The 24,937-nt window shown below is 36.8% G+C and overlaps 2 protein-coding genes across 2 annotated transcripts in view; both read right to left on the bottom strand.

Annotated features, from left to right (window-relative positions):
• LOC114531032 overlaps nt 1-3,340 on the bottom strand; it is a 37,912-nt gene extending 34,572 nt beyond the window's left edge. The window contains exon 1 of the mRNA XM_028552674.1: nt 3,271-3,340. The gene's annotated coding sequence lies outside the window, so the exon portion shown is untranslated. The remainder of the gene's footprint in view (nt 1-3,270) is intronic.
• A 7,305-nt stretch (nt 3,341-10,645) lies between these two features.
• On the bottom strand, nt 10,646-20,260 carry LOC114531033. The gene is made up of 11 exons (XM_028552675.1): nt 19,972-20,260; nt 19,111-19,337; nt 18,603-18,633; nt 17,583-17,796; nt 15,698-16,098; nt 15,336-15,585; nt 14,967-15,148; nt 14,472-14,666; nt 13,693-13,933; nt 12,512-12,891; nt 10,646-11,419 (listed from the first exon to the last, which is right to left on the bottom strand). Exons 1-11 carry the CDS (start codon nt 20,102-20,104, stop codon nt 11,199-11,201), a joined length of 2,475 nt encoding a protein of 824 aa, XP_028408476.1. The 5' UTR covers nt 20,105-20,260; the 3' UTR covers nt 10,646-11,198.
• Nucleotides 20,261-24,937: the final 4,677 nt, after the last annotated feature.

Genomic DNA, 24,937 nt, shown 5'->3' with positions numbered 1-24,937 from the left:
AATTTGATCCATGATGTTAAAGTGAAAGCCTCGAATTCTTTTCGTGGTGGTACGGTATGGACGTATTGATTGGTTTGTGAAGATGTCGTGACAATGTCATACTTCAGGTCTAATTAAAAAAGGCCACATCCATGATTTGGTTTCATATTTACTTCTCTATAATAAATTGATTTCGAATCTTTTCTCAAGAAAATTTTAGTGTTTAACCACCTTCAGTGCGTGTTGGTTATCTAATTTAAAAGGGTGAAAAAATGTCAATCGTAATTATTTAATTACGTCTGTAAGAACAAGAAATCAAACTGACTTACTTTTTCGGAGTGGTTTACACGAGCTTGGCTGTTCCTTGACCACTGTGTGACTGCGAGTGTTCTTAAGAGAACTCCAGCTGAAAACATTTCCTGATGCACTACCAGAGCATCTTCTGTTTGTGGAATTAATTTCGACATCATCAGGAGAAACAGTTAAAAATTCACTCCAGACATTCAATTGACTCAGTTTGCCCGAAAACGAACCCACGGAAGTCTCGTCTGCGCTTTCTAGTTTCTGACCTATGACGAAGACACCTCCAGCTTTCAATGGTACCCCCAAACCAAGACCATCTCCAGTGTAGACCAATGTACCGTCAAGAAAAATGGCGTATTTTCCAAGAGACCACGATGCTCCCACATGATGCCAATGGCCGTCATTGATTGGCGGAACCATGAAATACCTGAAATAATATATATTAATTTTTTATAAATCAGCAGCGGGCGGATCTTAGCCTATCCTGCAGTCTGATTGGCTGTAGCAACGGACAGAGTTTTACGATATCTGGCCACGGTCCGGAATCTTATATTTTATGCTCGAGCGAAAGCGTATTTGTTATTATTGACTTTTAAAAGACCAAATGATTATCACGATGAATTGAAGTGAGCTTTAGTAAATTAAGCAAATTGTCTTTTGATTGTTTTATTTTTTGTCGCCATTGCTTAGTCTGACTACCATACGACCGAACTCTGCTTTTTGTAAAAAATAAATACGTTATAATTTACCGTTTTGGCCGGATAGAAAACTATATTAATATATATAGACAGTAGAAACCCTCCAAAACTAGGCAAAAGGGGGTATATATAGTTTTTAGTCAGCAGATATACTATTTAAGGGTTGAAGAAAAAAGATTTTGGAAGACCAACCGCAATGCAACCGATAATTTCAATCAGGTATTAGGCTATTAGCCAATATATGAAATAGGGAAATGTAATTTTACTCGGATGCCCGATTCTCACCGTCAAAGTTTTGGGGATCACATGCAGTTGGAATTTTCAAACTGCAAATCCTATAGAACACTGATTAACACTGAGCTATCTAATTCTAATCTCTGCAATTGGTACAAATTATTCAATTAAGGTTAATGATTTATATAATTATCTTATTTGGTCTAGTTATAAACTCTTGGATCTCTTTTTTGCTGCATAAATCCTCCTAATCAACTGGACAAATGTACACTTCATACTTTTGCAATGATTGAACTTCAAGGATTATCACTTCTCGCTTAACTATGAGTCTAAATTCTTCGACGCTTTTATTCACTCTGTAGGATAAAAGAGCCATTTTCTCTGCTTTAAATGTTTTGATCCAGAACTTAACTGTCAAGTGAGGCATCTTTGGAACATCGTTGTGAAGTAAAGAAATCTCTTGAAAGGTTTGAAAATCCAGATCAAATTCTTCTGCAAGGAAAGAGAAAAATTATATATATGTATTATGTATGTATGTAAGTATGTATACACCTGCAGGCAGTGGCGAAACCATGGTAAGTAACTTTTTCATATAAAAATATTGTTTAGAAATGAATAACCAATACAGCGTTGTACTACTAACGTATTTTGAATTGAATTGCAACCTCGTACCCAGATCAGGCCTTGGATTTGGTTTTAATAAAAAACCTCGATCCTTGCAATCCTTCACGACTCGTGCATTATCGGAAATTTGCGACATGGTGGTTTGCGTATATATACTAATGAGAGGACGCAGGGTAATCCATGAAGTCGAGCGAATTTTGGGGTCTACATAATGTCAAATGAACTTGAATGTACATGCATAAGCTACATATAATGATCGATCAGTGTAAGGCCTGGTTCACACTAGCTCCTAAGAATCGGGGATCCATTGTATTATTTTCCGACAGTCTCAGAAGAGCATTTTGCACACCAGCGGCCTCAGACAAAGCCCAAATGGAATCCCAGACAAGTGTGAACCAGGCTTAAAGGCGTTTTAAGATTAGAATATATTTTAAGCATTCAACTTGCGTTGAAAGAACTTATGCAAAACAGAACTGCAAACTTATTTTCGATTATGAATATATCACACCTGACACTAAACGTTCAACCAATGAGGGCCTGGCACTTTACGGTAACGAACGAATTTGGCAGTCCCAGCCAATAGGGAACAATGATCTTAACGTAAGTTTCGTTCGTTAATGAGGTTATAAGTCCTTCGGTGCAAGTTAACTATTACGACATAAAATCAATAGAATATTTTCCTAAATAATATTTGCAACACATAATATTATTTGCACACGATGTTTCTACAAGCTTTTTGCATGATGATTACGTTCCTACCACTTTTCATACCGGCTTACCTGCATCTTGTATCGTTGGAGTTTCGAGACTTTTTTCATCGAGATTCGAATCTTTCTATGAATAAGAACCGGAAATGATCTCCTTGTAATACGCGCTGACATGCATGGATATATCACAGAAAACAGTACGTAATATATAAATCTTTAGAATTAAGATATGCATTTAGCCATTACCCTGCAAGAATGACTTCAAGCCAATCTATATTTTCGGTACTAAAAAAAGCAACGGTTTTTCGTTTATCATGGAACTAAACTGAACGACGTATCCTGCATGTATCCAGTTGCGAATAAAATGAAAATAGATTGATGCGCGTCTTTGACATATACTATTCAAATGCGCGAAAACATATAGACACTGATTTTGACTGAGAATCGTCAACATATATAACAAATTAAGGGCGCTTTCCTTTTTACGGTAAAAATGGCCAGACCACGGTCTTGTTGTATTTCAGTACAAACAGATTACTGGTATTTTTTAGTGTTCAATGAGCTCTGCATTCAAGAGTATCCACTTTATCGTTATTTAATTTACAACTGCCTAGCACGGGAAATGCAGTTTCACAACTATATTATAAGGAAATCTACTCTATCTCAATTCAAGATATGACCGGTCTGAAGCGCCAAAAGTATATCGGCTCCCAATTTTTTCTTACCTTTTTGACTATGTAAAGATGGTCGAACTCTGGTGTATGCGGACTTTCAGATATCACCGGAAGTGTCGAATTGTTGAGTTCACACAGTCCTTTGCCAATTCCTGATGTTTGGAAATTAACAGACGAACATAAACCGTCAGCAGCGCAATGCATAATGCACTCTAATTCGTCATAGGCTGTCTTTGTACCGATGACATGATTCTTTAAGTACTTTTGTTGCATTTTACGAAAGAGGACCTCACATTTACCCGGCTGAGATATTTTTAAGATAAAAAGTAGTGCGCTAAAAACCATAGTGACAGCCATGGTTGCAATTGCGATCTCTTAAACCCAACACAACATAAACTTATATAGGCCCGCTTACACGCAACACCATGCAGCTGTTTTTGTTACGTTTAAGACGTTACGTTTAAGACGTACCACCTGGCACCAATCGAAATGATATCCGGAGAGAATATTCATATTAGGAATACGAAAGACAATATCTTTTAATAAATTATTACGCTTCAATTCATCAACAATCTAAATAGAAATTATGTTCGTATGAATGTGAGCGACTTTATAAGTTCTTTGCCAGAGAACACGGCCAAAATTTTGGGCAATATATTTTTAAATTTGGCGGACTGCAGAATTTCCCACAAGAAATTAGCGCACAATTAAGCGACAGCCATTTTGTCACCAATTTCTGGTAATTACGCTTTAGATGAATGATGTTCTTGAGTGTCTAAGTAGTTAAATGAATATAAAGCTTCTCGCATCTACGAATTTATAAACGTACACGCACGTAAAAGTCTAAATCCTTATACATGTTACCTTTGAAAAACCTAAGTAAATAAATCGAAGGAACTTAGTTTTCTGCAAATTTTAGTATGCATTAGTTGACCTAGATGTTAAATAATAAAAATTTAAAAGTATTTAAAATTTTCCGTAAGCAGCCTTTAGTTTACAGTTTATTTAGTGCGGGCGCGTGGCAACGGAAAATGTAGTTAAGTTGAAAGCCGTCTGTTGAAATTAAACTTTCATGCAAACACAAACATGGTGCTGGAGTGTGATGTACAAATTTAAGCCGAAGGAGAGATTGTCCCTTTACATATATAGAACCCCTGTGCAGTCAGTCATAAAGTTTGAGAAGTGAGAACACGACACGTTTTAAGCCAGTTTTCCACAAGCGATATTTTCCAGCGAAGCGAATTCTTTTGTATTTGCGTGAGCAATTTGTTCCAGATGGTCGAAAAAGTCGCGAAAGTTATCGTTAGTGGAATCCAGCCTTATTGCTTCGTGGAAATGAAAAAAAAATCTCCCCAGATAAACGGTGTTTGCGGTAATGTCATGCACTGCACGGTTGTATTTTAGCACTACCTGAACATAGGTCTCCTGTAACTCCATTTTAGATAGTTATTGATAAAATACGTATGCATGTATAAATAATTCACTGACTTGTAAAGGGTACTCATTGAATATTACCATTTGCGTTTAACGTTTAACTATTTAACGGGTCTGTTTATGTTCAAAACATCAACGTATTTTGATTAACAGACAAGAAAAGACACACATTTCAACCGTAAAAATAGACAATAAGTATGTTAAACGAACGTTTAGCTATGCGAAACGGAACGTTCCCCGCTTAAAACGACAGGATTTATGGTTGCTTTCGAATTATAATATACGAACTTAGGCAAGCAAAAGATAGTTCGTCTTCCAGTTCGTCTTTGTGTAAACACATGCATGCAGGCTAACGGCGGCAACACGTCTAGGTAGTTCGTAGCCGTAGGTAGTTCGTCTTGATAGTTTGCATACCGTAATTATTCGAATAAACGCCGCGGCGTTTATTAAATTTTTAGCAATTAAGATGCGGCGTTTATTCGAGGGCGGCGTTTATTCGAGGGAGGCGTTTATTCGAGTAATTACGGTATGTGTGTGTCTCGGAGGAATGATTACTGAACAGCTGTCAGACGGATCATTCGTTCGGACGGATAATCCTAAGGCCTGTTTTCCACTAGGCGGAATTTTGCGCGCAAAGCAAAATTTTTCATCGTCTCCTCGCTTTCATGCAGAACTAATGTGAGCAAAACAAAGAAAAATTCCGCTCCGCGCGCAAAATTCCGCCTGGTGGAAAACAGGCTTAAGTCTAATATGATTAACTCACAGGAATGAACCCCGTCATCCGATCACATCCTTTGACAATAATATTGTCTATTAGCTACATAGCTACCTTCTTCAGAAAGATTTACTTCTGACTCATCCATGTTACTGTATACTAGTGATGCTTGACGCTATACCATACACCAGGCCTACTACGTATATTACTGCACTAGAGCTTGAAAGGGTCTTAATTTCAAGTGGAATTATACACACTTCAAATTCAAGCCAGGAACAGTTGATCGAAAAATGAGTCAACTATCGGTCCTCCGGCAGGAATCGAATTATCGAAACTACGCTTTTGCGATGCCGGTGCAATGCTCTTGCCACTACTACAGAGATAGCTGACAAGAGGAAGCGTGGTTAATGTGCATACTATGGTAATGCCGGGAATTCCCGGCCTTGACTCATTTCAAATAAACCCGTTAAATAGTTCTCACTTCATACTTGAACGAAAATGGTAATATCAAACAATTATCCAACAACAGTGTTATAAATTTATAAAATGTTTTGAGTTTAGAAAATTCGTGCTTCAATTGCTTTTTTCTTAACTTCGCTAAAGCTTTTGCAATTAAGGTAAATGGGTATTATCGATCACGTCCATTTTCAAAACAAGGTCGAGTAATTATCAAGTATAGCTAAAAGCTTGTATTTCACGTCACGTTCAAAGTCTGCAATTTAAATTCAATACGCAGCAATTAGCCATTTCCCAATCGAGCAGGGTACTGGGTCTAGTCGCGAACCGTTTGGTTTGGAGGGACAAAATGGATACAGTTACAATTTCTTTTCCCTCCAAAACAGGCCATAGATGCTTTGCGGTTCGCGACTAGACCCAGTACCCTGCTCGATTGGGAAATAGCCAGCCAATTTAGCCAGCCTAGTTCCTAGGCTTCATTGCGCGGGATTTAAAAATCCATGACGTCACCAAATGCCTAGCACAAAATGTTTTCTAATCTAATGTTAACGGCTCCTAACCGCCCATTTAATGTTGCCTTTTATTAGGAATTGTTGTAAGAAAGTAAATGTTTGCAATTTACAACACGAACCGTTATAAAGGAAGCAAGAATTAATAATTGAAATGATTGAATAATTTAATAATTAGGTAGTAGATAGCATTGACGGCGAATGACATTGCAACGTTTGTATGAATATTTCAAAGCATATGGTAGCATAATTAAGCCAGGCATAATTAGGCCAGGCTGCTTGCAGGGACAAAATCAGGCACAATCTTCGAAAGGCTCAACATTTTGTGCTAGGCCTCTCAGCGTGTGCTGTCCCTGCACATAATTATCATAAGCGCGCGCTTACAAGGCCTGGGACTAGGCAGGGAAATAGCTAATAAAGCGCTACCAGTTCAATGAGCGCTACTTCATAATCTGCTCCATAGAAAGTCTAAACCCAAGATATTTAGCGTCTTGTACCTCATTAATACGACTGATAAAAATATGAAACAAGTCTTAACCATTGAATGAGTTTTTACCCGCGTCGCTGTTTCACATTAATTCTTAAAGTCCCTGACCGTGTTAATGAAAACGCTGCACGGGGAGTCCCAAAGACAACGTACGTTTGATTCCCGTTGAAGAATAGTTATATTCCCCACAACGTTTAATCACATACAGTAAACAAAGGATACAACTGCCGTAAGCTTGAAATAATGTACCTACTTTTTAGTGCCATAGGCTATCTATTACTCACTTAGTCTAAATATAAATGTATGTTGGTTGTGCCTAGTACTCTTAAAAGCTTTTAAACATTCAACTTAAAAATTATCTCGTGCAGTTTAATATAAAGAATTTTAAACAATCAGTAATGAATACCCCAACATGTTACAACACCTAAATAAAAGACCCTTCCAAGGTTAGAGACGCCATCTTGTAGGGGGTGCAAATACAATAGAATTCAATGGCGACATGTCATGCATGTCGCCATTGAATTTTCTATTGTCTTGGCACCCCCTACAAGATGGCGTCTCTAACCTTGGAAGGTCTATTTCAGCTAGTCCATCTTTCTTAGTTTCGTTATCAACTTCTCGAAATATGTTTTAATTAATTCCCAATTCCGTGTTCCTGGCATAATACAAGTGTGAACTCCTTCTGATATCGTAGCACATATTTTCATCCAACATGGCTACAGGTAAAACGCATCTCCACTTGTAGCCATCCGTCTTCTGGCAGTCTGGCTGCGGACAAACTTTGCGTATGTATTAATTTATTATTATTATTATTATTATTATTATTATTATTATTATTATTATTATTATCATTATTATTATTTAAACTTATTTAACCACGGTTGCCTTTCAGAGGTCTGTTTTTCAAAGGGCCGTGCACACGTATAACTAATATAAAAAATTTAAAAGCTATTTACTACAAAATACTTATATATACACACTATAATTTACATATTGCCTCCCTGCTCAAACACACAAGGCATCGATCAGTTTTTTAAAAGAGCCGATAGACGTTTCAGGTATTTTTGTTATCGGAAATTTCTCCGTTAATTTTTGATTCCAGGAGACAGCTCCTCTATAAGAAAAGCTTCGTTTCATAAAATTTGTCTTGGGTTTCGATAAGTAAAGCTTTTGATGATTGTTTCGTAATTGGTGTTTTTGGTTAACAGAGACATGAAACATTCGCGTTAAATATTCTGGAGCCAAACCCTTAAGTGCTTTGAATGTCATAACTAATTCTCGCTTTTCTAGAATTGATTGTATTTTTGTCCATTTGAGCGTTTGAAAGATTCCAGAGGACCGTTCTTCTAAACTCGAACTGGTAATGACCCGTGCGGCGCGTTTTTGTAGTTTAAACATTTTGTCAGCGTGCAGCTTATTGCCATCATACCATATAGTTGAGCAATCATTGAAATAAGGAAGTACAAATGACTTGAACATCGTCTGTAGTGTTGCTTGAGGTACGTAAGGCTTTACCTTCCGTAACATTGCTATGGAGCAAGAGATCTTTTTTGATTGTTCCTCAACATGTTTTGTCCATTGTAGTTTATCATCTATTTCTACCTAGTACCCTTTTCTTGTAGACTCGTTTGATTGAATGATCCTTTATTTTAATAATAGGGTCATCTTTAATTTGTTTTAGTCGCTTTGCTGAACCAATTATCATGTACTCTGTTTTGGTATCATTTAATGTTAGTTTATTTGCATCCAGCCAAGTCTTAACATTTTGGGTTTCCAGCCCTAATTTATATTCAATTTCGAGACAGGTTTCCCCATTTGCAGTCAAGCTCGTGTCATCAGCAAACATGGCAGTTTCAGTTATTTCTAAGCAATTTGGCAAATCATTTATATAGATTGTAAATAGGAGTGGACCAAGGTTAGATCCTTGTGGGATGCCGCATGGTAGATTTTGAAAGGTTGAAAACGAGTTGTTTATTTTGCATATCTGTGTCCTATTGTTAAGATATGATTGAAACCATGCCAATGTTAATCCACGTATCCCATAACATTCCAGTTTTGACAGTAGAATCTTATGGTTTACCGTGTCGAAAGCCTTTTTGAGGTCCAGGAATAGGACACCATTAAGAAGGCCAGCATCCATATTTGCTGGCCAGTTATTAGTTAGGTGCAGTAACAATGTTTCAGTTGAATGCTTTGCTCGAAAACCAGACTGAAATTTAGATATTATTTGGTGTTGTTCCAGAAACCTCATCAATTGTTCATGTACAACTTTCTCGAATATTTTGGGAATTACAGAAATAACTGAAATCGGCCTATAATTTCCGCACAGATTTTTTTCTTCAGATTTATGAATAGGTGTTACTTTAGCAATTTTCCAGTCATCTGGAAAATTCCAGACAGTAAAGATTGATTAAATATATGCGACAGGGGTTGAATAATTGCACTCCCAGCGGCCTGCAGTAATTTCACAGAAATTTTGTCATAGTTTGATGATTTACCAATTTTCATTTGTTTAATTTCATCTCTGATTTTATCATGGGATATAGTTTGAAATTCAAAGTTTTGTAGTGTAGGTGTTACGAAGGAAAGTGGATCGACATTATTTGTTTCTATATTTTCAACCAAACGTGTGCCTATATGCGAGAAGAAACTATTGAATTCATTAGAAATATTTTCATCTCCCATTATTTTCTCTTCGCCGACTAGTAATTCATTAATTACAGTAGTTTTTGATGCCTTGTTCAACAACTCGCTTATCAACTTCCAATTCTCTTTATGGTCCTTGCATGCATCCAGTTTAGTTTTATAATAATTGCTTTTTGTTTCTTTAATTGTTTTATTTAAATAGTTCCTCATTAAAATAGTAAGTTGAGTTATGCATGACCGCTTTCCTTTTGAGAAAATCCCTGCGGTGACTTAGGCCCGTATTCAAAAAGCTCACTCACACTCACACTCATTGAGTGTGACATATAAATTTTGTTAATGCTGATCAATGAGAAAGTTTTCTCTCAATAGATGAAAAGATATAAGGTAAATCACTGAAAATCAAGCCCCTGTTCGGCTGAAAATACCGCCATTGAAACGTTATGAGAAGATTAAGATCTCCCACTCAATGAGTTTGAGTGTGAGTGAGCTTTTAGAATACAGGCGTAAGATTCTTAATCTCCGCTGTTATCCAGGGATTATACGTGCTTCTGACTTGTCTTTGTCTTAGAGGTGCATCTTTATTAGCTAGAGAGGTAAATATAGTTTTCAAAACGTGCCAAGTCTCATTTGGGTCCTCATAATTGTAAAGGTCACTACCAGCAAGAGCTCGGTCTAAATCACTTTCAAATTTTTGACTGTTGAAATTTTTAAACTGCCTAGTTTCAATAATTTTTGGCTTTTCCCTTTGGTTGCCGATTTTACGGCAAGTGTACACTAGACTATGGTCACTAATTCCAAGGTGTATGACTCCTGAAGTAGTAACATTCGTGTTTCCCACTTGCGTTATGATAACATCTATCAGTGTTCTTGTATTGGCTGTTACGCGTGTAGGTTCCTTCATGAGCTGTTTTAACTGATAAACACCTAATAATTCAATTAGTTTCTTTGCATTAGAAGTATTCGCATGCAAATCACAATTGAAATCATCTAGAATAATCAATTCTTTGTTTTCTGCCTCAGCCTTTTGTAGAAATTCTTCGAACAGATCGAATGCCCCTGTATTGGAGTCAAGAGGTCTATACCAAGTCAAAATTAAAATTGGCTGACTCATACGTAGCTTTAATAATATGTTTAAATATGTTTTAATTGATTCCTAAGTTCAATGCAATACACAGCAAGTGATACTTTATAATGTGCTCCATATATAGAAAGTATAAACTCAAGGTTTTTAGCGTCTTGTACATCATATGATTCATAAAAATATGCTACAACTAACAAGTCTAAACCATTGAATGAGTTTTTACCCGCGTTGCTCTTTTACACTCTTAAGGTCTCTGACCCTATTAATCAAAGCGCTGGTTGGGAAGTCCCAAAAATAAAGACAACGTACGTTTGATTCCTGTCCAAGAACTGTTATATTTTCGTTTGGTCACATACATGCAGTAAAAAAAGGATAGATCGAACTAGCTGGAGTAATGTACCCACTTTTTAGTGCTAAGGCTAATATCTATTACTCACTCTGTGGCTTAGTCTAAGTCTAAATAGTCGCATGCATGTTGTCCCTGGTACTCTTAAAAGCTTGTGAGCATTTAATTTATAATTTATCTGGTGCATTTTGATATAAATTTTAAACAATCAGTAATGAAGAGCCTAACTTGTTACAACACCCAAATAGTCTCCGCTATAGTCCATCTTTCTTACTGATTTCATTATTAACTTCAGGAAATATGTTTTAATTGATTCCTAAAAGTTTTTCTTTCTTGTCTCTAGTATAGTACGAGGTTGACTTCTTTGTGATGTCATAGCACATGTTTTCATCCAGCATGGCCGCTGGCGTAACGCACCTCCACGTGTAGCCATCTGTGTACTTGCCGCGAATAAATCTCGCATAAGTAAACGCTTCGTGGACGTCATTTCCACACCATTCATTTCGCAGAATCTGTACTCGATATTCTGAAATAAGAAAAAGTAACCTATTTATGGAATAATAACAAATATGATATTCATTATATTATTTTTGAAATCAACGGTGTTTCTTGCAATCTGACTGGTTAAAAATGGTGTGAATTATTCCCAAATCGCACTATTTTTCAGCATTAATCACACCTCTACTCTGCCTCTCACCTCTGCATTGCTCTGCACCACAATAACCAATCAGATTTAGTATTTCAGTGTAACTACCCAATCAAATTACAGGGGAAAATGGCACAAAATTTTATTATTTTGAATTTTTAAATGCCCCACAAAATTTCTTGAGAAAAATAGATGAAAATTACTCACATTCTACAAGGTGTACAGTTGTTTTAGTTTTAGCCAATAAATCGTTTTCAATTTGTATAGCCTAATTTTTATAATAATGATTTCAAAATGAATATAATAAAGTGGAAATTGCACTTCCTGTCCTGCATATATATATATATATATATATACACCCATTTATATATATATATATATATATATATATATATATATATATATATATATATATATATATATATATATACACCCATTTGCAAAAACGTTGGCCGCAGATAGATAGATATAGATATAGATACTCGAAGTCTAATTAGAATTGCATATGATTACATTTGCATGGTATTTCTATAATATTACACAACATATGCAATAATTAGATCTCGAGTATCTATCTATATATCTATCTGCGGCCAACGTTTTTGCAAATGGGTGTATATATATAAATATGAAATCATGATCCTGGCAATCGTGTAATTAACCTGACAATAGCATGTGCTTGTTTGGTGTCATAAAAACTTATTTCAATATTTCAAAGTCATCTCACGCTTCGTTGAATCTCGGCTAACCGGGATCTGTAAACAGCCCCAAAATTTTGCATCTATATATTGAGATTGTATGCGAGAGAAGAGTAAGTAATTTAAGTAACTTGACTATTATGGCCTCTGGTAATTTGAATATTATTGGTCAAGCGACCTCGGATATTACGCAATAACCTTATTAAACTGATAAAGCTTTTTTTTTTCGAGGGTAACGTCGGCAAATATTCTTTGTATATTATTACAAAAATACCTGGAATCTCTGCTTCAGATCTATTCCGTATGTTCACATGACCGAACACATGATTTCTTAAATTTCTCCATTGAAAGAGATCTCCGTTAACATTGATCACCCCAGATGCCATTCCTTGTATAACATTTACTGTCAAAAATTTCCTCCAAAGATTCAAACTTGCAAGGCTTCCTTGGAACGCCTCCTTGCTGCTAAAACCTCCCCCATAAGAATCACATTCCTGACCAATAACTACTATACCGTTGGAGGGTATAGTGTAACCTTCCGCTTCGTGTTTCGTTCCTAGCTTAATCCCATCTTCGTAAACCTCGATTAAACCATCACTGTTTCTCCACTGTAGGCAATAGAAATGCCACGACTCGTAGGCAGAGATCGTAGGTCTAAAGCGATAAAAATCAAAGCATGTTGAGGTTACTAGTTTTAGTGTCATAGAACTGTTGCCAAACAGTGCAGGAGGCTAAGTAAAGTCGCCATTTTCTCGTCTTCTTTGACGTTCACGTCCTCATGCTAAATCTGCGTAATAATATTTTGCTGACGTCGGCGTCATATGGAAACCAGGCTTAACTCAGTGGAAAGCTAGGAGAATTGTATTAAAGAATAATTCAACAATGCTGTAAAATAGTATTTCGGATTGAGAGGAACGACTTCACGCCTTCAATTGAAACACACTTGTTGATCTACTATAATTTGAATCATTAGCTGGCAGTGGCGGACCCAAGGTAAGTCAAAATAAATTACTTTAGCCGAATTGTTTGAATTCCAACAACAGATAGTGGTGATATGCTAAACCCGATTGAGCTTCATTAACATCTGACTATCTATTGCTTGAATTGCAGACCAAAATGTGACGTCTAACCTAGACCTAACTTGCAATCATATTGGTAAGATTTTTATGTAAAGTTTCTTTGGAAGTGGATAACTATTGAATTGGAAATTAGGTCATGTAATCTATTCTGACTTACCCGCCTATATCTGCCACTCCTAGCGGGTTCATAATTCAAATTGATGGATGCATGATGATATTATGATAGGTAAAAGATTATTACGTTGTTGCAACTTCATCTAGTATTCGAATATACTCCAAGGGAAGGAAACTTATAGAAACCTATATCTGATATTGTAAACACTCGTTAGACGACAATAGATGCTGCGTCATAAGACCAGATTTAGCGACCACTAACCCGTCGCGTGACCATATATTTTTTATGGTAAGCTCTAACGCCAAGTTTTCATACAAAAAAACTCCAATTTCAGTGTGATATTGCCGACTTGAATACGCGAATATGCTCGAGTAATTCCTTGAAATTTTCGCCCAAAAACACAGAGAAAAGACGGTGATTTTGTCGCGAATGGCGTTTTCTATTTTGACGTAGTTTTCGACCGAAGCTTGAGGGAAATCCATCTGATACACAGATTCTGCTCCTGAAAGAAAAAGATACGATCACAAGGCACACAGTGGCGTCGCTAGAGGCGTTAAGAGGGGCGCGTAGGCATGCAGTAAATATGCCATCCCAGAAGTCCATTGAAGGTATTTTGTTTGAAGTTTTGAGACAATTGGTCATCAAGAATTTTAAAATACGATAATGTTTAGGCTGATCATGTTATTATTGCAATTTTTATTCGCAGAGAGAGAAAACTAAAGTTTATTAAGCAAGCCAAAATTCTATAAAAGATATGACCGGGGACAAATGACTCTAGGCTCATAATAGCTCTGTTTTGTCGAAGCGCCTCATAACGTCATGATCTCAGATTAGCTGAAAATGTCGCAATAATGATGACCAATGTAGTTCAAAAATCAGTACTTCCATGCACGACCATAGCTATAGACTGCTTAATTGGGGGGTGTATATTCACATATTCATGTTCATCATAGGAACAATAGCGTGCAAAAGAAATTATATGAATATACACCCCTTCCATGAAAACTACCACGTTTTTTTCCCGCCTGTGCTATACTTACGAGAGTTGTATAAGTCATTCGGTGTCTCTTGGAATTTAACATCTTCTGCAACCTTTGACTTTATTCCAAACCACGCGAAGACGTTTCCGTTTTCAAACAATGGTCCTTGGTTTGCCATTAACGATAAAACATGTCCATCAATTTCATAATTCCATATATTGAGTCTACTTCGAGAGCTGTTGTGCTTGTATCCATCTAAAATTCAACAACAATGCATGATTAAATAATTTTAATTGTCTATTCATTATAATCTGCTCTAGTGATATTATTGCACAGAATTCTTGGTTGATTGATAAACGTGTTGGGCAGGCTGTGTTTCTACATCTGTTTAGCAAGAAAGAAAAATTATTATAATTTATCATGCATTTTGCTATATATATATATATATATATATATATAGATATATATAGATATCCTCTGCCGAAAATCGTTAAACCAAGTAACCGTGTACGTGTGGAAAATTGCTGGTCATTGAAAACAAAAAATACTACCTACTTAAATGCAAGAACATTTTTTCTCCTGCAGGAATGATCATATTTGAAGCTACACCATGCATGATGGAGACCAATGAACCATCCAGATATATCTTCCAGTGGCCTGATTCACTCGACCACGTGGTACCAATATGATGCCAATATGCTGGAAATTCATTCCAAAAGCTTGGAACCCTTGCTTCTCTAAAAAGTTTTTAAGATTAGTTAGTTTCACCGTACCTTTCTTACTGAATTTTCAGTGATTCAGTGTTAAATAGTGTTAAATAGTGTCATAAAACGCTGAAATCATCCGGCAAATATTTATTAACAGATTTGCTGTATTCACCTGCCTTGTGTGAGCGGAGCTAGGTAGATTTAAATAAAACCTTGCCTTTTTTTATGACCATCTCCATGTATCTCCAAGGTGAGATTTTCTGCGGTGAGATAAAATGAGAGCAAGCAGGTTCCTGAAGCACTGGTGTAATCAACAAATTTCAGGGGTTCTGTGTCCAGTTCCATTGGCGTGTTCTCGAATTTGATCCATGATGTTAAAGTGAAAGCCTCGAATTCTATTTGTGATGGTACGGTATGGAGGTATTGATTGGTTTGTGAAGATGTCGTAACAATGTCATACTTCGGATCTAATTAAAAAAAGCCACATCATGATTTGGTCTCATATTTTTTAAATTGTAATTTGAAAGGGTGAAACAGCTAATTTCAATCGTAATTTCAGCACCAGAAATCCAAACTTACTTTTTCGAAGCGGCTTACACGAACTTGGCTGTTCCTTGACTACTTTATCACTCTGAGTATCCTCAAGAGAATTCCAACTGAAAACATTTCCTGATGGATTACTAGAGCAACTTTGGTTTGGGGTTTTCATTTCGACATCATCAGGAGAAACAGTTAGAAATTCACTCCAGACATTTAATTGACTCAGTTTGCCAGAGAACGAACCCTCGGAAGTCTCGTCTGCCCTTTTCAGTTTCTGACCTATGACGAAGACACCCCCAGCTTTCAATGGTTCCCCCCAACCAAAACCATCTCCAGTGTAGACCAATGTACCGTCAAGAAAAATGGCGTATTCTCCAAGAGACCACGATGCTCCCACATGATGCCAATGGCCGTCATTGATTGGCGGGACAGGAAAATGCCTGAAAGAATATTTATATCAAGTATACGATATTTCTCTGAGATTTTTCTCCGCGAAAAGATTGTTACAGAAAACTGGGTTTTTTTGTGCTCAACACAGGATCAGGAGATGTTCAGACTTAATCATGTTCAAAATAGGTCTTTTTCAAGGCCAGGCTGTACACGTGCGAATCCTTTGTCATGCTTCTGAATATATGAATAGCCATGCCTCAATTAGGTTTCTAGCGACATCTCTTCTAGCGACTGAAGTGTCGGTCTAGAAAAAGGTAGGTCTGTTGCAGTATTTCGGAGGTGATAATAACCTGGATACGAAGGTTCCCGAAGGCGCGGCGCAGTGTATTTTGTACATTAATACTGTCTTGGCTCCTGACCGTCTATTTTGCGTGTCCTACGAAATATTATTAAAGAGATCGGCTGATGAAATATCATAATTTTCCCTCTTACAACTCGCTGCACGAAACTAAAATCTTTGCTGTTTTTCAGTATTTTACCACACAAGTGTCCTACACGGGAGAGTAATAATCAAAGTATATATAGGGAGGCACATGCAAGACTTTTACTGAAATTGATTCTAAGGTATGCCTTGGAACAAAGGGCTTTATACGTTTCATCCCTGTATTCGTCTTATATATCGTCTCAATATGACTATCCCAGTTAAGATTTTCATCTAGTTTAATTCCTAAACACATTTGTGTGGAAGTTCGTAATATGCGTTTCAGTTGTATTAGCCACAACGGGTGCCTCACATATTAAATTATGCATGGATGGGCATGATCCGAATTTAATCTTATAATAAGTTAATTTGCAAATATTTGAAAATGAGATGAAAATATTTGGATATCATCATACATGGCTGGAATAGTTGATTTCAGACTTTCACGCAAATCATTAAAGCCGGTTTTTCACTAGCGATATTCTTCGAGCGAATCGACATTTTACTTTTGTTTCAGAGCTCTCAACTGCAACCATCTGGAACAAATTGCTCAAATACAAAGGAATAAAGTCGCTTCGCGCGAAAAATATCGCTAGTGGAAAACCGGCTTGATACAGTATATACGAAGAAAAGTGGCCCCAGTATAACCCTGAGGCACTCCGCAGGTAATAACTTTATAATTATTATGCAATAGTATAATTATGCAATGTAAATGCGTAATTGCTGTACTCCGCATTGCTGTACTCTAACGTTTAAACATGATTCAAACCATTTTAGTTCTATGCCGAAAATTCCAAATTGCTCATTCATTTTATTTAACGATAGTTAGATGGCTACATAATTTAAGGATTCGTAGGTTTTGATCAAGTAACTAGCTGTGAGCAATTTCAATTGATTTGATTTGATTAACAAAACGAGTAAAAACATATGAACATGATTGTAGTGCACGGAGCAACGTATTATCAGAATATCAGCTTTTAAAAAACGGTTACTCTAGATCCCTTTTATGCTACATTTTTTCCCATCTGCAATAGATAAAAATGCACTTCATACATTTCCAATGATCGAACTTGAAGGATAATCAATTCCCGTTCAACGATGAGTCGAAATTCGTCGACGCTTTTATTCACTCGGTAGAATAAAAGAACCATTTTGTCTGCGTTTAATGTTTTGATCCAGAACTTAACTGTCAAGTGAGGCATCTTTGGGACATCGTTGTGAAGTAAAGTAAACTCTTGAACGCTTCGAAAATCCACATCAAAATCTCCTACCAGAAAATAAAGAGACGATACACATATTATAGACTATATTTTGAGCAGGTATCATCAAAGAGACAAATTGCAATATATATAATAGCAACATCTGTCAATTAGAGAAGACAGTTTGTGTACATGCAGGTTCCATGCCATCTGACCTGGCAAAATATCGTGACAAATTTGCATAAACAATAAAGTTAACAGCCGTTCGTGTTGTAATTGAAGAGGAATTGTTGTAAGAGAAATTACAATATATAGTAGCAACATCTGTCAATTAGATGAAGACAGTTTGTATATATACACATTCAGGTTCCATGCCATCATGGCAAAATATCGTGACAAATTTGCATGAAAAATTAAGTTAACAGCCGTTCTTGTTGCAATTCCCGTAGGAAGGAGACATTTTAGCTAACAAGTAAAAATACAAATAATATTTGCCCTTAACACGTCCAGGCGTCTAGCTCCACGGTTGTTTAGCGAAAATAACGAAACAAGAAGAGCTTTGTTTAACATTCAAATTTGAATGCAGACAATGAATTTTTCTTCCGGTGAGCTAGCTAACATCTACAATTCTAGTTTTTTGTTGGCTATTTTTTGTTTTTTGTCTGAAAACTCAAACTATTTACAAATGTCTAAAAGAGTTTGCTGCATGAAAACCGAAATATTGCATGTTACGTGCGTGCCTTGAGATGTGAGAAATCAGTGTCTGTGTTGCTAAGCAACGTCAACGAATACATAGGTATATATGAAGAAGTTTACACCAGAACCTCCTGCGACTCGTTTTTAGTTCTAGTTCTGCAAACTAAACAATGTGTACCTCTGTCATTGACACAGCTTCCATTATATTCCTGTGAAAACAATACCCGTGTTAATCAAAAATGAACATTATTGGACTAATACAGCCCTACTTTATTATGGTTCTTCATTGGGAAATATAAGCAATAAAGGAGCTCCCTCGAAACCAGTTTTTGTATATAGCTGACGAGGCATAGCATGTTGAAAAAATTTACATGCATATAACTTAGCTATACAAGTGTGGTATAACCACTGTTTAAAATAGACAAAAACAGTTTTCGACGTTTCGACCTAAGTTAGGCCTTCGTCAGGAAAGTTATTAAGACCACCTCTCCTGGCGAAGGCCCTCTGTCGAAACGTCGAGAAGTGTTTTTTGTCTATTTTAGGCAGTCATATCACATTTGCTGCCACAGTGCTTCTTGTTTATATAACATACATGCATATAATATACATATGGAACTAAACTCTGAAATGTCATGCATCTTCCTTAACACATTTATTCTCTCCTGTACCAATGAGGCTTGTTTTACCTTTTGAGGAGTCAAGTAGACGTGATCATAAGAAAAATTCTTTTGCAGCTCTGCAGAAGTGTTATAGATCACATCGTGTAACATTTCGCAAAGACCTGTCTCATCTTGTTCCAATATTTCCCTGTAGTTCACAGATCTACAACATGGCTCTTGTACGCACGATAATAAGCACTGAATTTGGCTTGAAACGTTTGTCTCCTTCAAAATTGAACTGTTCAGTCGGAAGCCTGTTAATTAAGAAATTGGTTTACAACTTAAGGTAATTTTTTTGTTGTGAGGTTTTAATATACGTAATAAGTGCATTGCTCTTAAAAATGGAACTGAACGCAAAGAAAGGACAAGGCGTAATAAAGTTACTTAACAAGATATATAATACGGTACTGTCCAGAAAAAACCTAACACTGCGGTTAGGTTGCGGTTTGGTTGCGGGCGACCGATAGAAACCGCAGACGAGCGCAAAGGAAAATGGGATAAATGCGATAGCGGTTGCCGTTCGCTAGCGAACGGAATGTTATGAACAGCTGAGAACGACAACACAATAATCACATCGAAAACATCTTAAAAGAAATGTCTGTCAGACCGAGTTAGGTTTGACGTAGGTTAACCGCGGTTTTTGTTAGGTGATTTCGTGACAGTCCTGTACAAGTTACAAGTTGTCACAAAAAACGACGTTATTAAATTAACTTTTTGAATTTGAAAAGCCTAAAATTTTTGGCGCTCCAGAGTGTCCCAGAAATATACGTTAAAATCCATTATTGTTTGAACCTCGCGTCATTCGCGCTAAAACAATGAATGCATGATTTCAAAAGCGTTTTTGGACAGGTACCCTGTAAAACGTTAGACGTTATTTGTTATCATTACCTTCAAGAGTGGCATTGAAGCAGAAGTCCAAGCTTTCGCTCTGACGCAGCAATATGAACAGAAATATTCCAAGAACTGGGTTATGGAACCCACAAATTCTGAATCGAGGAATACAAGCCATGCATGCACGCATGTCTTTATATATAGTCAGTCTAGCAATCTTAGAGTCTCTGGGCTGTTATACAGCCGTTGCTTTCAGTCTCCCTGCAGTTAAATGCGTGTGGCAACCGAGAGCATTTGCATACACTTAGTATATACTATTAGTAAATTATTATTATTATTTTCTATTAGTAAAGAGATAGCACAAACAAATTTAGACACCTGCATGAAGCTGTGTCATTTAAGAAAACATTTTACTCAACATATTACTTAGCAACCGCTCATTTCCTAAGAGAGTTACAGGGCGCTTCTATTGGTTAACAGCCCTCGATAAATTCACGCGAAATTTGCGGTATTCATTGATTAGTATAGCTAGAAAAGCTTTAAAAATGTATTTAATATATTCATAAAAACGGTTGGTTGCAAAATATCAATAATTAACTTCAATCGTAGAAATTAAGCATGCAAATGATACCGTCTAGGACACTTATGCACTTTTAGCAACAATCGTAACCTGTGCACTTTGATCATGTCATGTTCTACTGCCTTGAATTGAGTGGCTCATTACAGTTTCTCGAAATTTTTAGATGCACATTTCATATAATAGTAATATAGTTAGAATAGTTAGAATAGTATAATCACAGTTAATATACTTTGCAGGAAACATATCTCGAGCGGAATTCGATTCAGAATTTGCGCGCGCGTCACCATGGCAACAGAGAGTGCGTCGCCATGGCAACAGAGACCGCCAAACTCTCAAAATGACCTCCAAACAGGGTTTAATCGTGTTCACATCGCAAACGAGTTCAGTGACCCCCATTTTAGCGAATCAGCGGTTAGAAGGGTTGTCATTGAAAACATAAATCCATTCAGCAGTATTTAATCGATTACTGATATATTTTGTTATATCGAAACCTAGTCAAAATTTTGTGATTAGTGCTATACCTCTCCCACTGACATAAATTTGAAGACATATATAGAAGTACATATATGAAGTACTACAGGGTGAGTCAAAAAAACCTGACACCTTTCAAATTCAAATTAGCTGCGAACTTATGGCTGGAATATGACAATTCCCATGTACAATCAACAAAATCGTTTTGATAATACTGTTCTTTTGTATTTACAGAGCTTAGAATGCATTTTAACCCCCAATGGGAACAAACTTTATGTTTTAGCTTAATTAATATGATATGCTTCGTATACCTATGCAGGGACCGCGGAGGGGGGGGGGCTAGGGGGCTTTAGCCCCCCCAATAATTTTCTAAATACATGTGATTCCTTTATAGCGATTTTTATATGGTCATAATCATACGAATAAAAACTCCTTAAAGTAAGTTCTATAATCATAATTATGTTTTCACTATCCGTGTCGGTGAACAATGTTTTTAATGAAATGTTTACAAGAAAAATATGAATAGATAAGTATGGAGACCACCCCCGAGAGTTCACTCTTTCGGCTTCGCTAGCCCCCCCAAACCAAAAACTGCTCCGCGGTCCCTGCTATGAAATATTTTAAGCAACTTCTGTCACATTACAGCCTCTATGCGACTAATTTGAATTTCAAAGGTGTCCGTTTTTTTTTACTCACCCTGTATACCTCTGACGTAAGTTTGAAGCCGAAATAAAGTATGTTTCATAGAGTGTATATGTTTCAACCGAGTTCTTTGACAACTAGTTCCAGTCCTTTTCTGCCATTTCAGATCAGCCGAAGCTAAGTTGTTACAATTACTCCAGCTAAAATGAGAGTCTTAATTTGGTCAGGTTTTTTCGCGCAAGACTTACACTCGCACACCGCCAATCTAAATATTTTGGCCAATCAAAATAAAACGTGGTTGCATGTGATGATCTTATCGCCGTTCAGCGGCTCACTTAGAATTATTTAACTTCCTACTTCTTCCTGCTAACTTCAGCGGCTCGTTCGAGTTCCTGCTTCTTTGCACTTAACATCCTTCCGCAGTTAACATCCGCTGCGGATGTGAGAACCGTTTTCTGGCATACGCTACGTGAACAAAAAGTTTAAAGTTAAACGATAGTACGCATATCCTGACTGTATACTCGATAAAGCTAAACGTTGGTATCGCATATTCTGTGTACTCGACTAAACGATCTCAATGTCTATCAAATATTCAATCTTTCAATTGTCACCACTCGAGCATGTATTAGGCCACGATCAACTATACAAGGCCATTAAATAAGTCGTGGTTAACAAAATACGTAGTGCGGCGAATGAACATCCTCTCCTAAATCCGCACTCTGCCTATTTAACCGTAATCCGTACGTAATTCTATCGCGACAGTTGGAAGTGCGACCTTGACTCTTTGATACGCCGGTTATATGCTGAAAATTCATGGAGTTTTTTGAAATCATGAACTATCACCAAAAGTTGATATATAAACGAGAAAGCTATCCCCATCACGTCCATCACATGAGTCAATTATATGGTCAAAATGTAATAAAACGAATGTTTTAAAATCAATTCTCCCAAAAGTTGATATACATGCATGCTTCATAACATTTCTATAGCCAGACACCCAAAAATTTCTTATTCAAACACCACTTCTACATAGTGTTATGCTGCTATCTTGGGAATTTTATTATTGCATGCAAATAATTTATTGATGCACTTCAACAAAAAGCTATGGAAATACAAAGTAGGCTGTAAATAAAAAATGTCATTTTCTGCCTATTCAAAATTCAATGCTCCAGCATGCACGGGAATTCACAATAGCTCCAAAAACCTCAATCTATTAGTTCAATTTAGTTTTTTTAGACGCTCTGTGGTTAACAACACAATATCCTAGCAAGGGTCACAGCGTGATATGCGACACCTCATTAACTTCTGATATATTTTTGTGCACACTAAAGGCCCTATTGAAATCGCTCTGCTTTGTTAAACTCTTGCCGAGTTATGTGTCCTTCGAAGCATACGTAATGATTAATATGCCAATCATCTTAAGTTTTTAACTTCTCATTAACTCGCACAGTGGTAAATACATTCTTCTACCAAACCTGGTCAGAAATGCTGTTACACGATTATCCAGAACAAAAAGACCAGATTCAGTAACATAAATTACATATTTCTACAACTCGTGATATGTCACTGGCCGCTGGATGTACACAATGTAAATTCTTTACCGCGGGAGGCAGCTTGGATGAATTCGAAAACTATAGTTTGCCAGCGTGACTTGTCTTGAATTATCTCTGACTCGACAGTTTTATTAGTCGATATTTTGAGACAAAATTCTAGCTCCTTCGACATAGATATTAATTCTTTAAATGTTATTGTTGTATCCTGTAGCGTTTTGAAACAAAAGAGAAGTTTTGTTCAATACTTTTAGACATTTAGCAACAGTTTACTCGCTGGTATTGTTGTCGTCAGTAGAACTGATGAATCGTTTCGGATTTTACGACTGCATAATGTTCCAAAATAAATGCGTAAACTTAATAGACAATTAAATGGATTAATTACAGCAAGTCATTTGCTAGACCTGTTCGTCGATTCCCCTGCGTATAATGTTACTAATATTGCCACAAATGCCACAGTAAACATTATTCAACAAGTCTGGGCAGGTTTTTTCGGCGATTTGATCGTTCTCCGCTTGTTTGACACACATAATTCGGTTTAATTAGAAGAAGGTCAAGCTTATTTACTCATTACTAAATACCATTTCTAAAATAGTTGCAAACCAGTATGCGAGATAATTTTTTATGTTATATGGCGCGGGCAATTCCCTAACACTAACTTATAATGCATCTGCAGAAAAGTAGGTAAATTACTTTAGGCCAACCAACCGAACATAGTTGCTTGAGTCGCAATTTACCGCTTTTTGAAATGCCTTTTTCATGTGCCGATTATGTAAGCTCATTTGCATTTGATTCAGCACATGAAAAGTTCGACGTCTGAAACCGGCCGATGCACATGTGACTAATTAATTAACCACTTTAATTCTTCGTGAATTGGAATTTGCGTTTTTAACATGGTGATGGTGATAGCGGAGAAGTAAGGCAATAATTGTCATTGCATTCTCTCTATGCGTACCATAGTATAATTATGCATGCAACTGGCGGGTAGACGTAATTTATTAATTAAATTTCATTTCAAGTTCTCCTTATAGAATTAATTATGACGTTCAGCTGCGAATATTCGAGGTGACCGTCTTTATTGGGTAACTTTGGAAACTGTTGCCCACAATATTTGTTTTTCGAAACGAATGGTTGCTGGGTTGATAGATGCCGCTATACGGATTAAACTTGAACCGCCAGACGAATTTTTAGTCGACCTTAATTTACAAGGACAATTTGGGGGGTTTGCGAGACTTAACGTGTTTGTGCAACAAGTGTCGTCTTGGAGTTGGTTAAACTGAGTTTATTATTATGCCTGTTGTTATTGTTGTTTGGTCGTGTCGGTTTGAGAGCAATCAATCAGCGCATAGCATCCCGACTTCGCAGGTTTATGTATGCATGTGCTTTGCTAATATGCAAAAAACTAAGACCGTATCAAGATGCTGTAACTCATTCGTTGTAAGAAAATTGCAGATTTGAACGACTTTTTAAACGGCATTGGATAATAAAAACTTGCACTGTCATTAAACAGCCAAGGTAGCAACACAAGCCAAAATCTGCAACACGCATCACAACCTCACCCTAAGGTTTTATTACCTCCACACATCAAACCGAATTTGTGCGACTGGTGTGGCTACGGACAGATCTTTGCTGCAATTCCATGTTCCTATGCACAAGCTATCACCGCAATTGCACATCGCTTGCACGGCCTTCTGACGTTTTATTGTTTTGCACAACAAGTGGCAAATGGACGTCAATAAAAGAGGGCTAGCTACGGCCGATGTTAATTTACTTAGCCTAG

The sequence above is a fragment of the Dendronephthya gigantea genome, unplaced genomic scaffold, assembly GCF_004324835.1.
Source record: "Dendronephthya gigantea isolate DGI-Jeju-01 unplaced genomic scaffold, DenGig_1.0 000068F, whole genome shotgun sequence".
Lineage (NCBI taxonomy): Eukaryota > Metazoa > Cnidaria > Anthozoa > Malacalcyonacea > Nephtheidae > Dendronephthya > Dendronephthya gigantea.
This window is presented reverse-complemented; position numbering and strand designations above follow the sequence as displayed.

Excerpts from the sequence above, each read along its gene's own strand:
- LOC114531033 (XM_028552675.1), bottom strand. The coding sequence starts at position 20,104 with ATGCGTGCATGCATGGCTTGTATTCCTCGATTCAGAATTTGTGGGTTC. Across the intron at positions 15,149-15,335 it reads GGAGATGGTCATAAAAAAAG|AGAAGCAAGGGTTCCAAGCT; the intron begins GCAAGGTTTTAT and ends AAAACTTTTTAG. Across the intron at positions 14,667-14,966 it reads AAAAATGTTCTTGCATTTAA|ATGGATACAAGCACAACAGC; the intron begins GTAGGTAGTATT and ends GTTGAATTTTAG.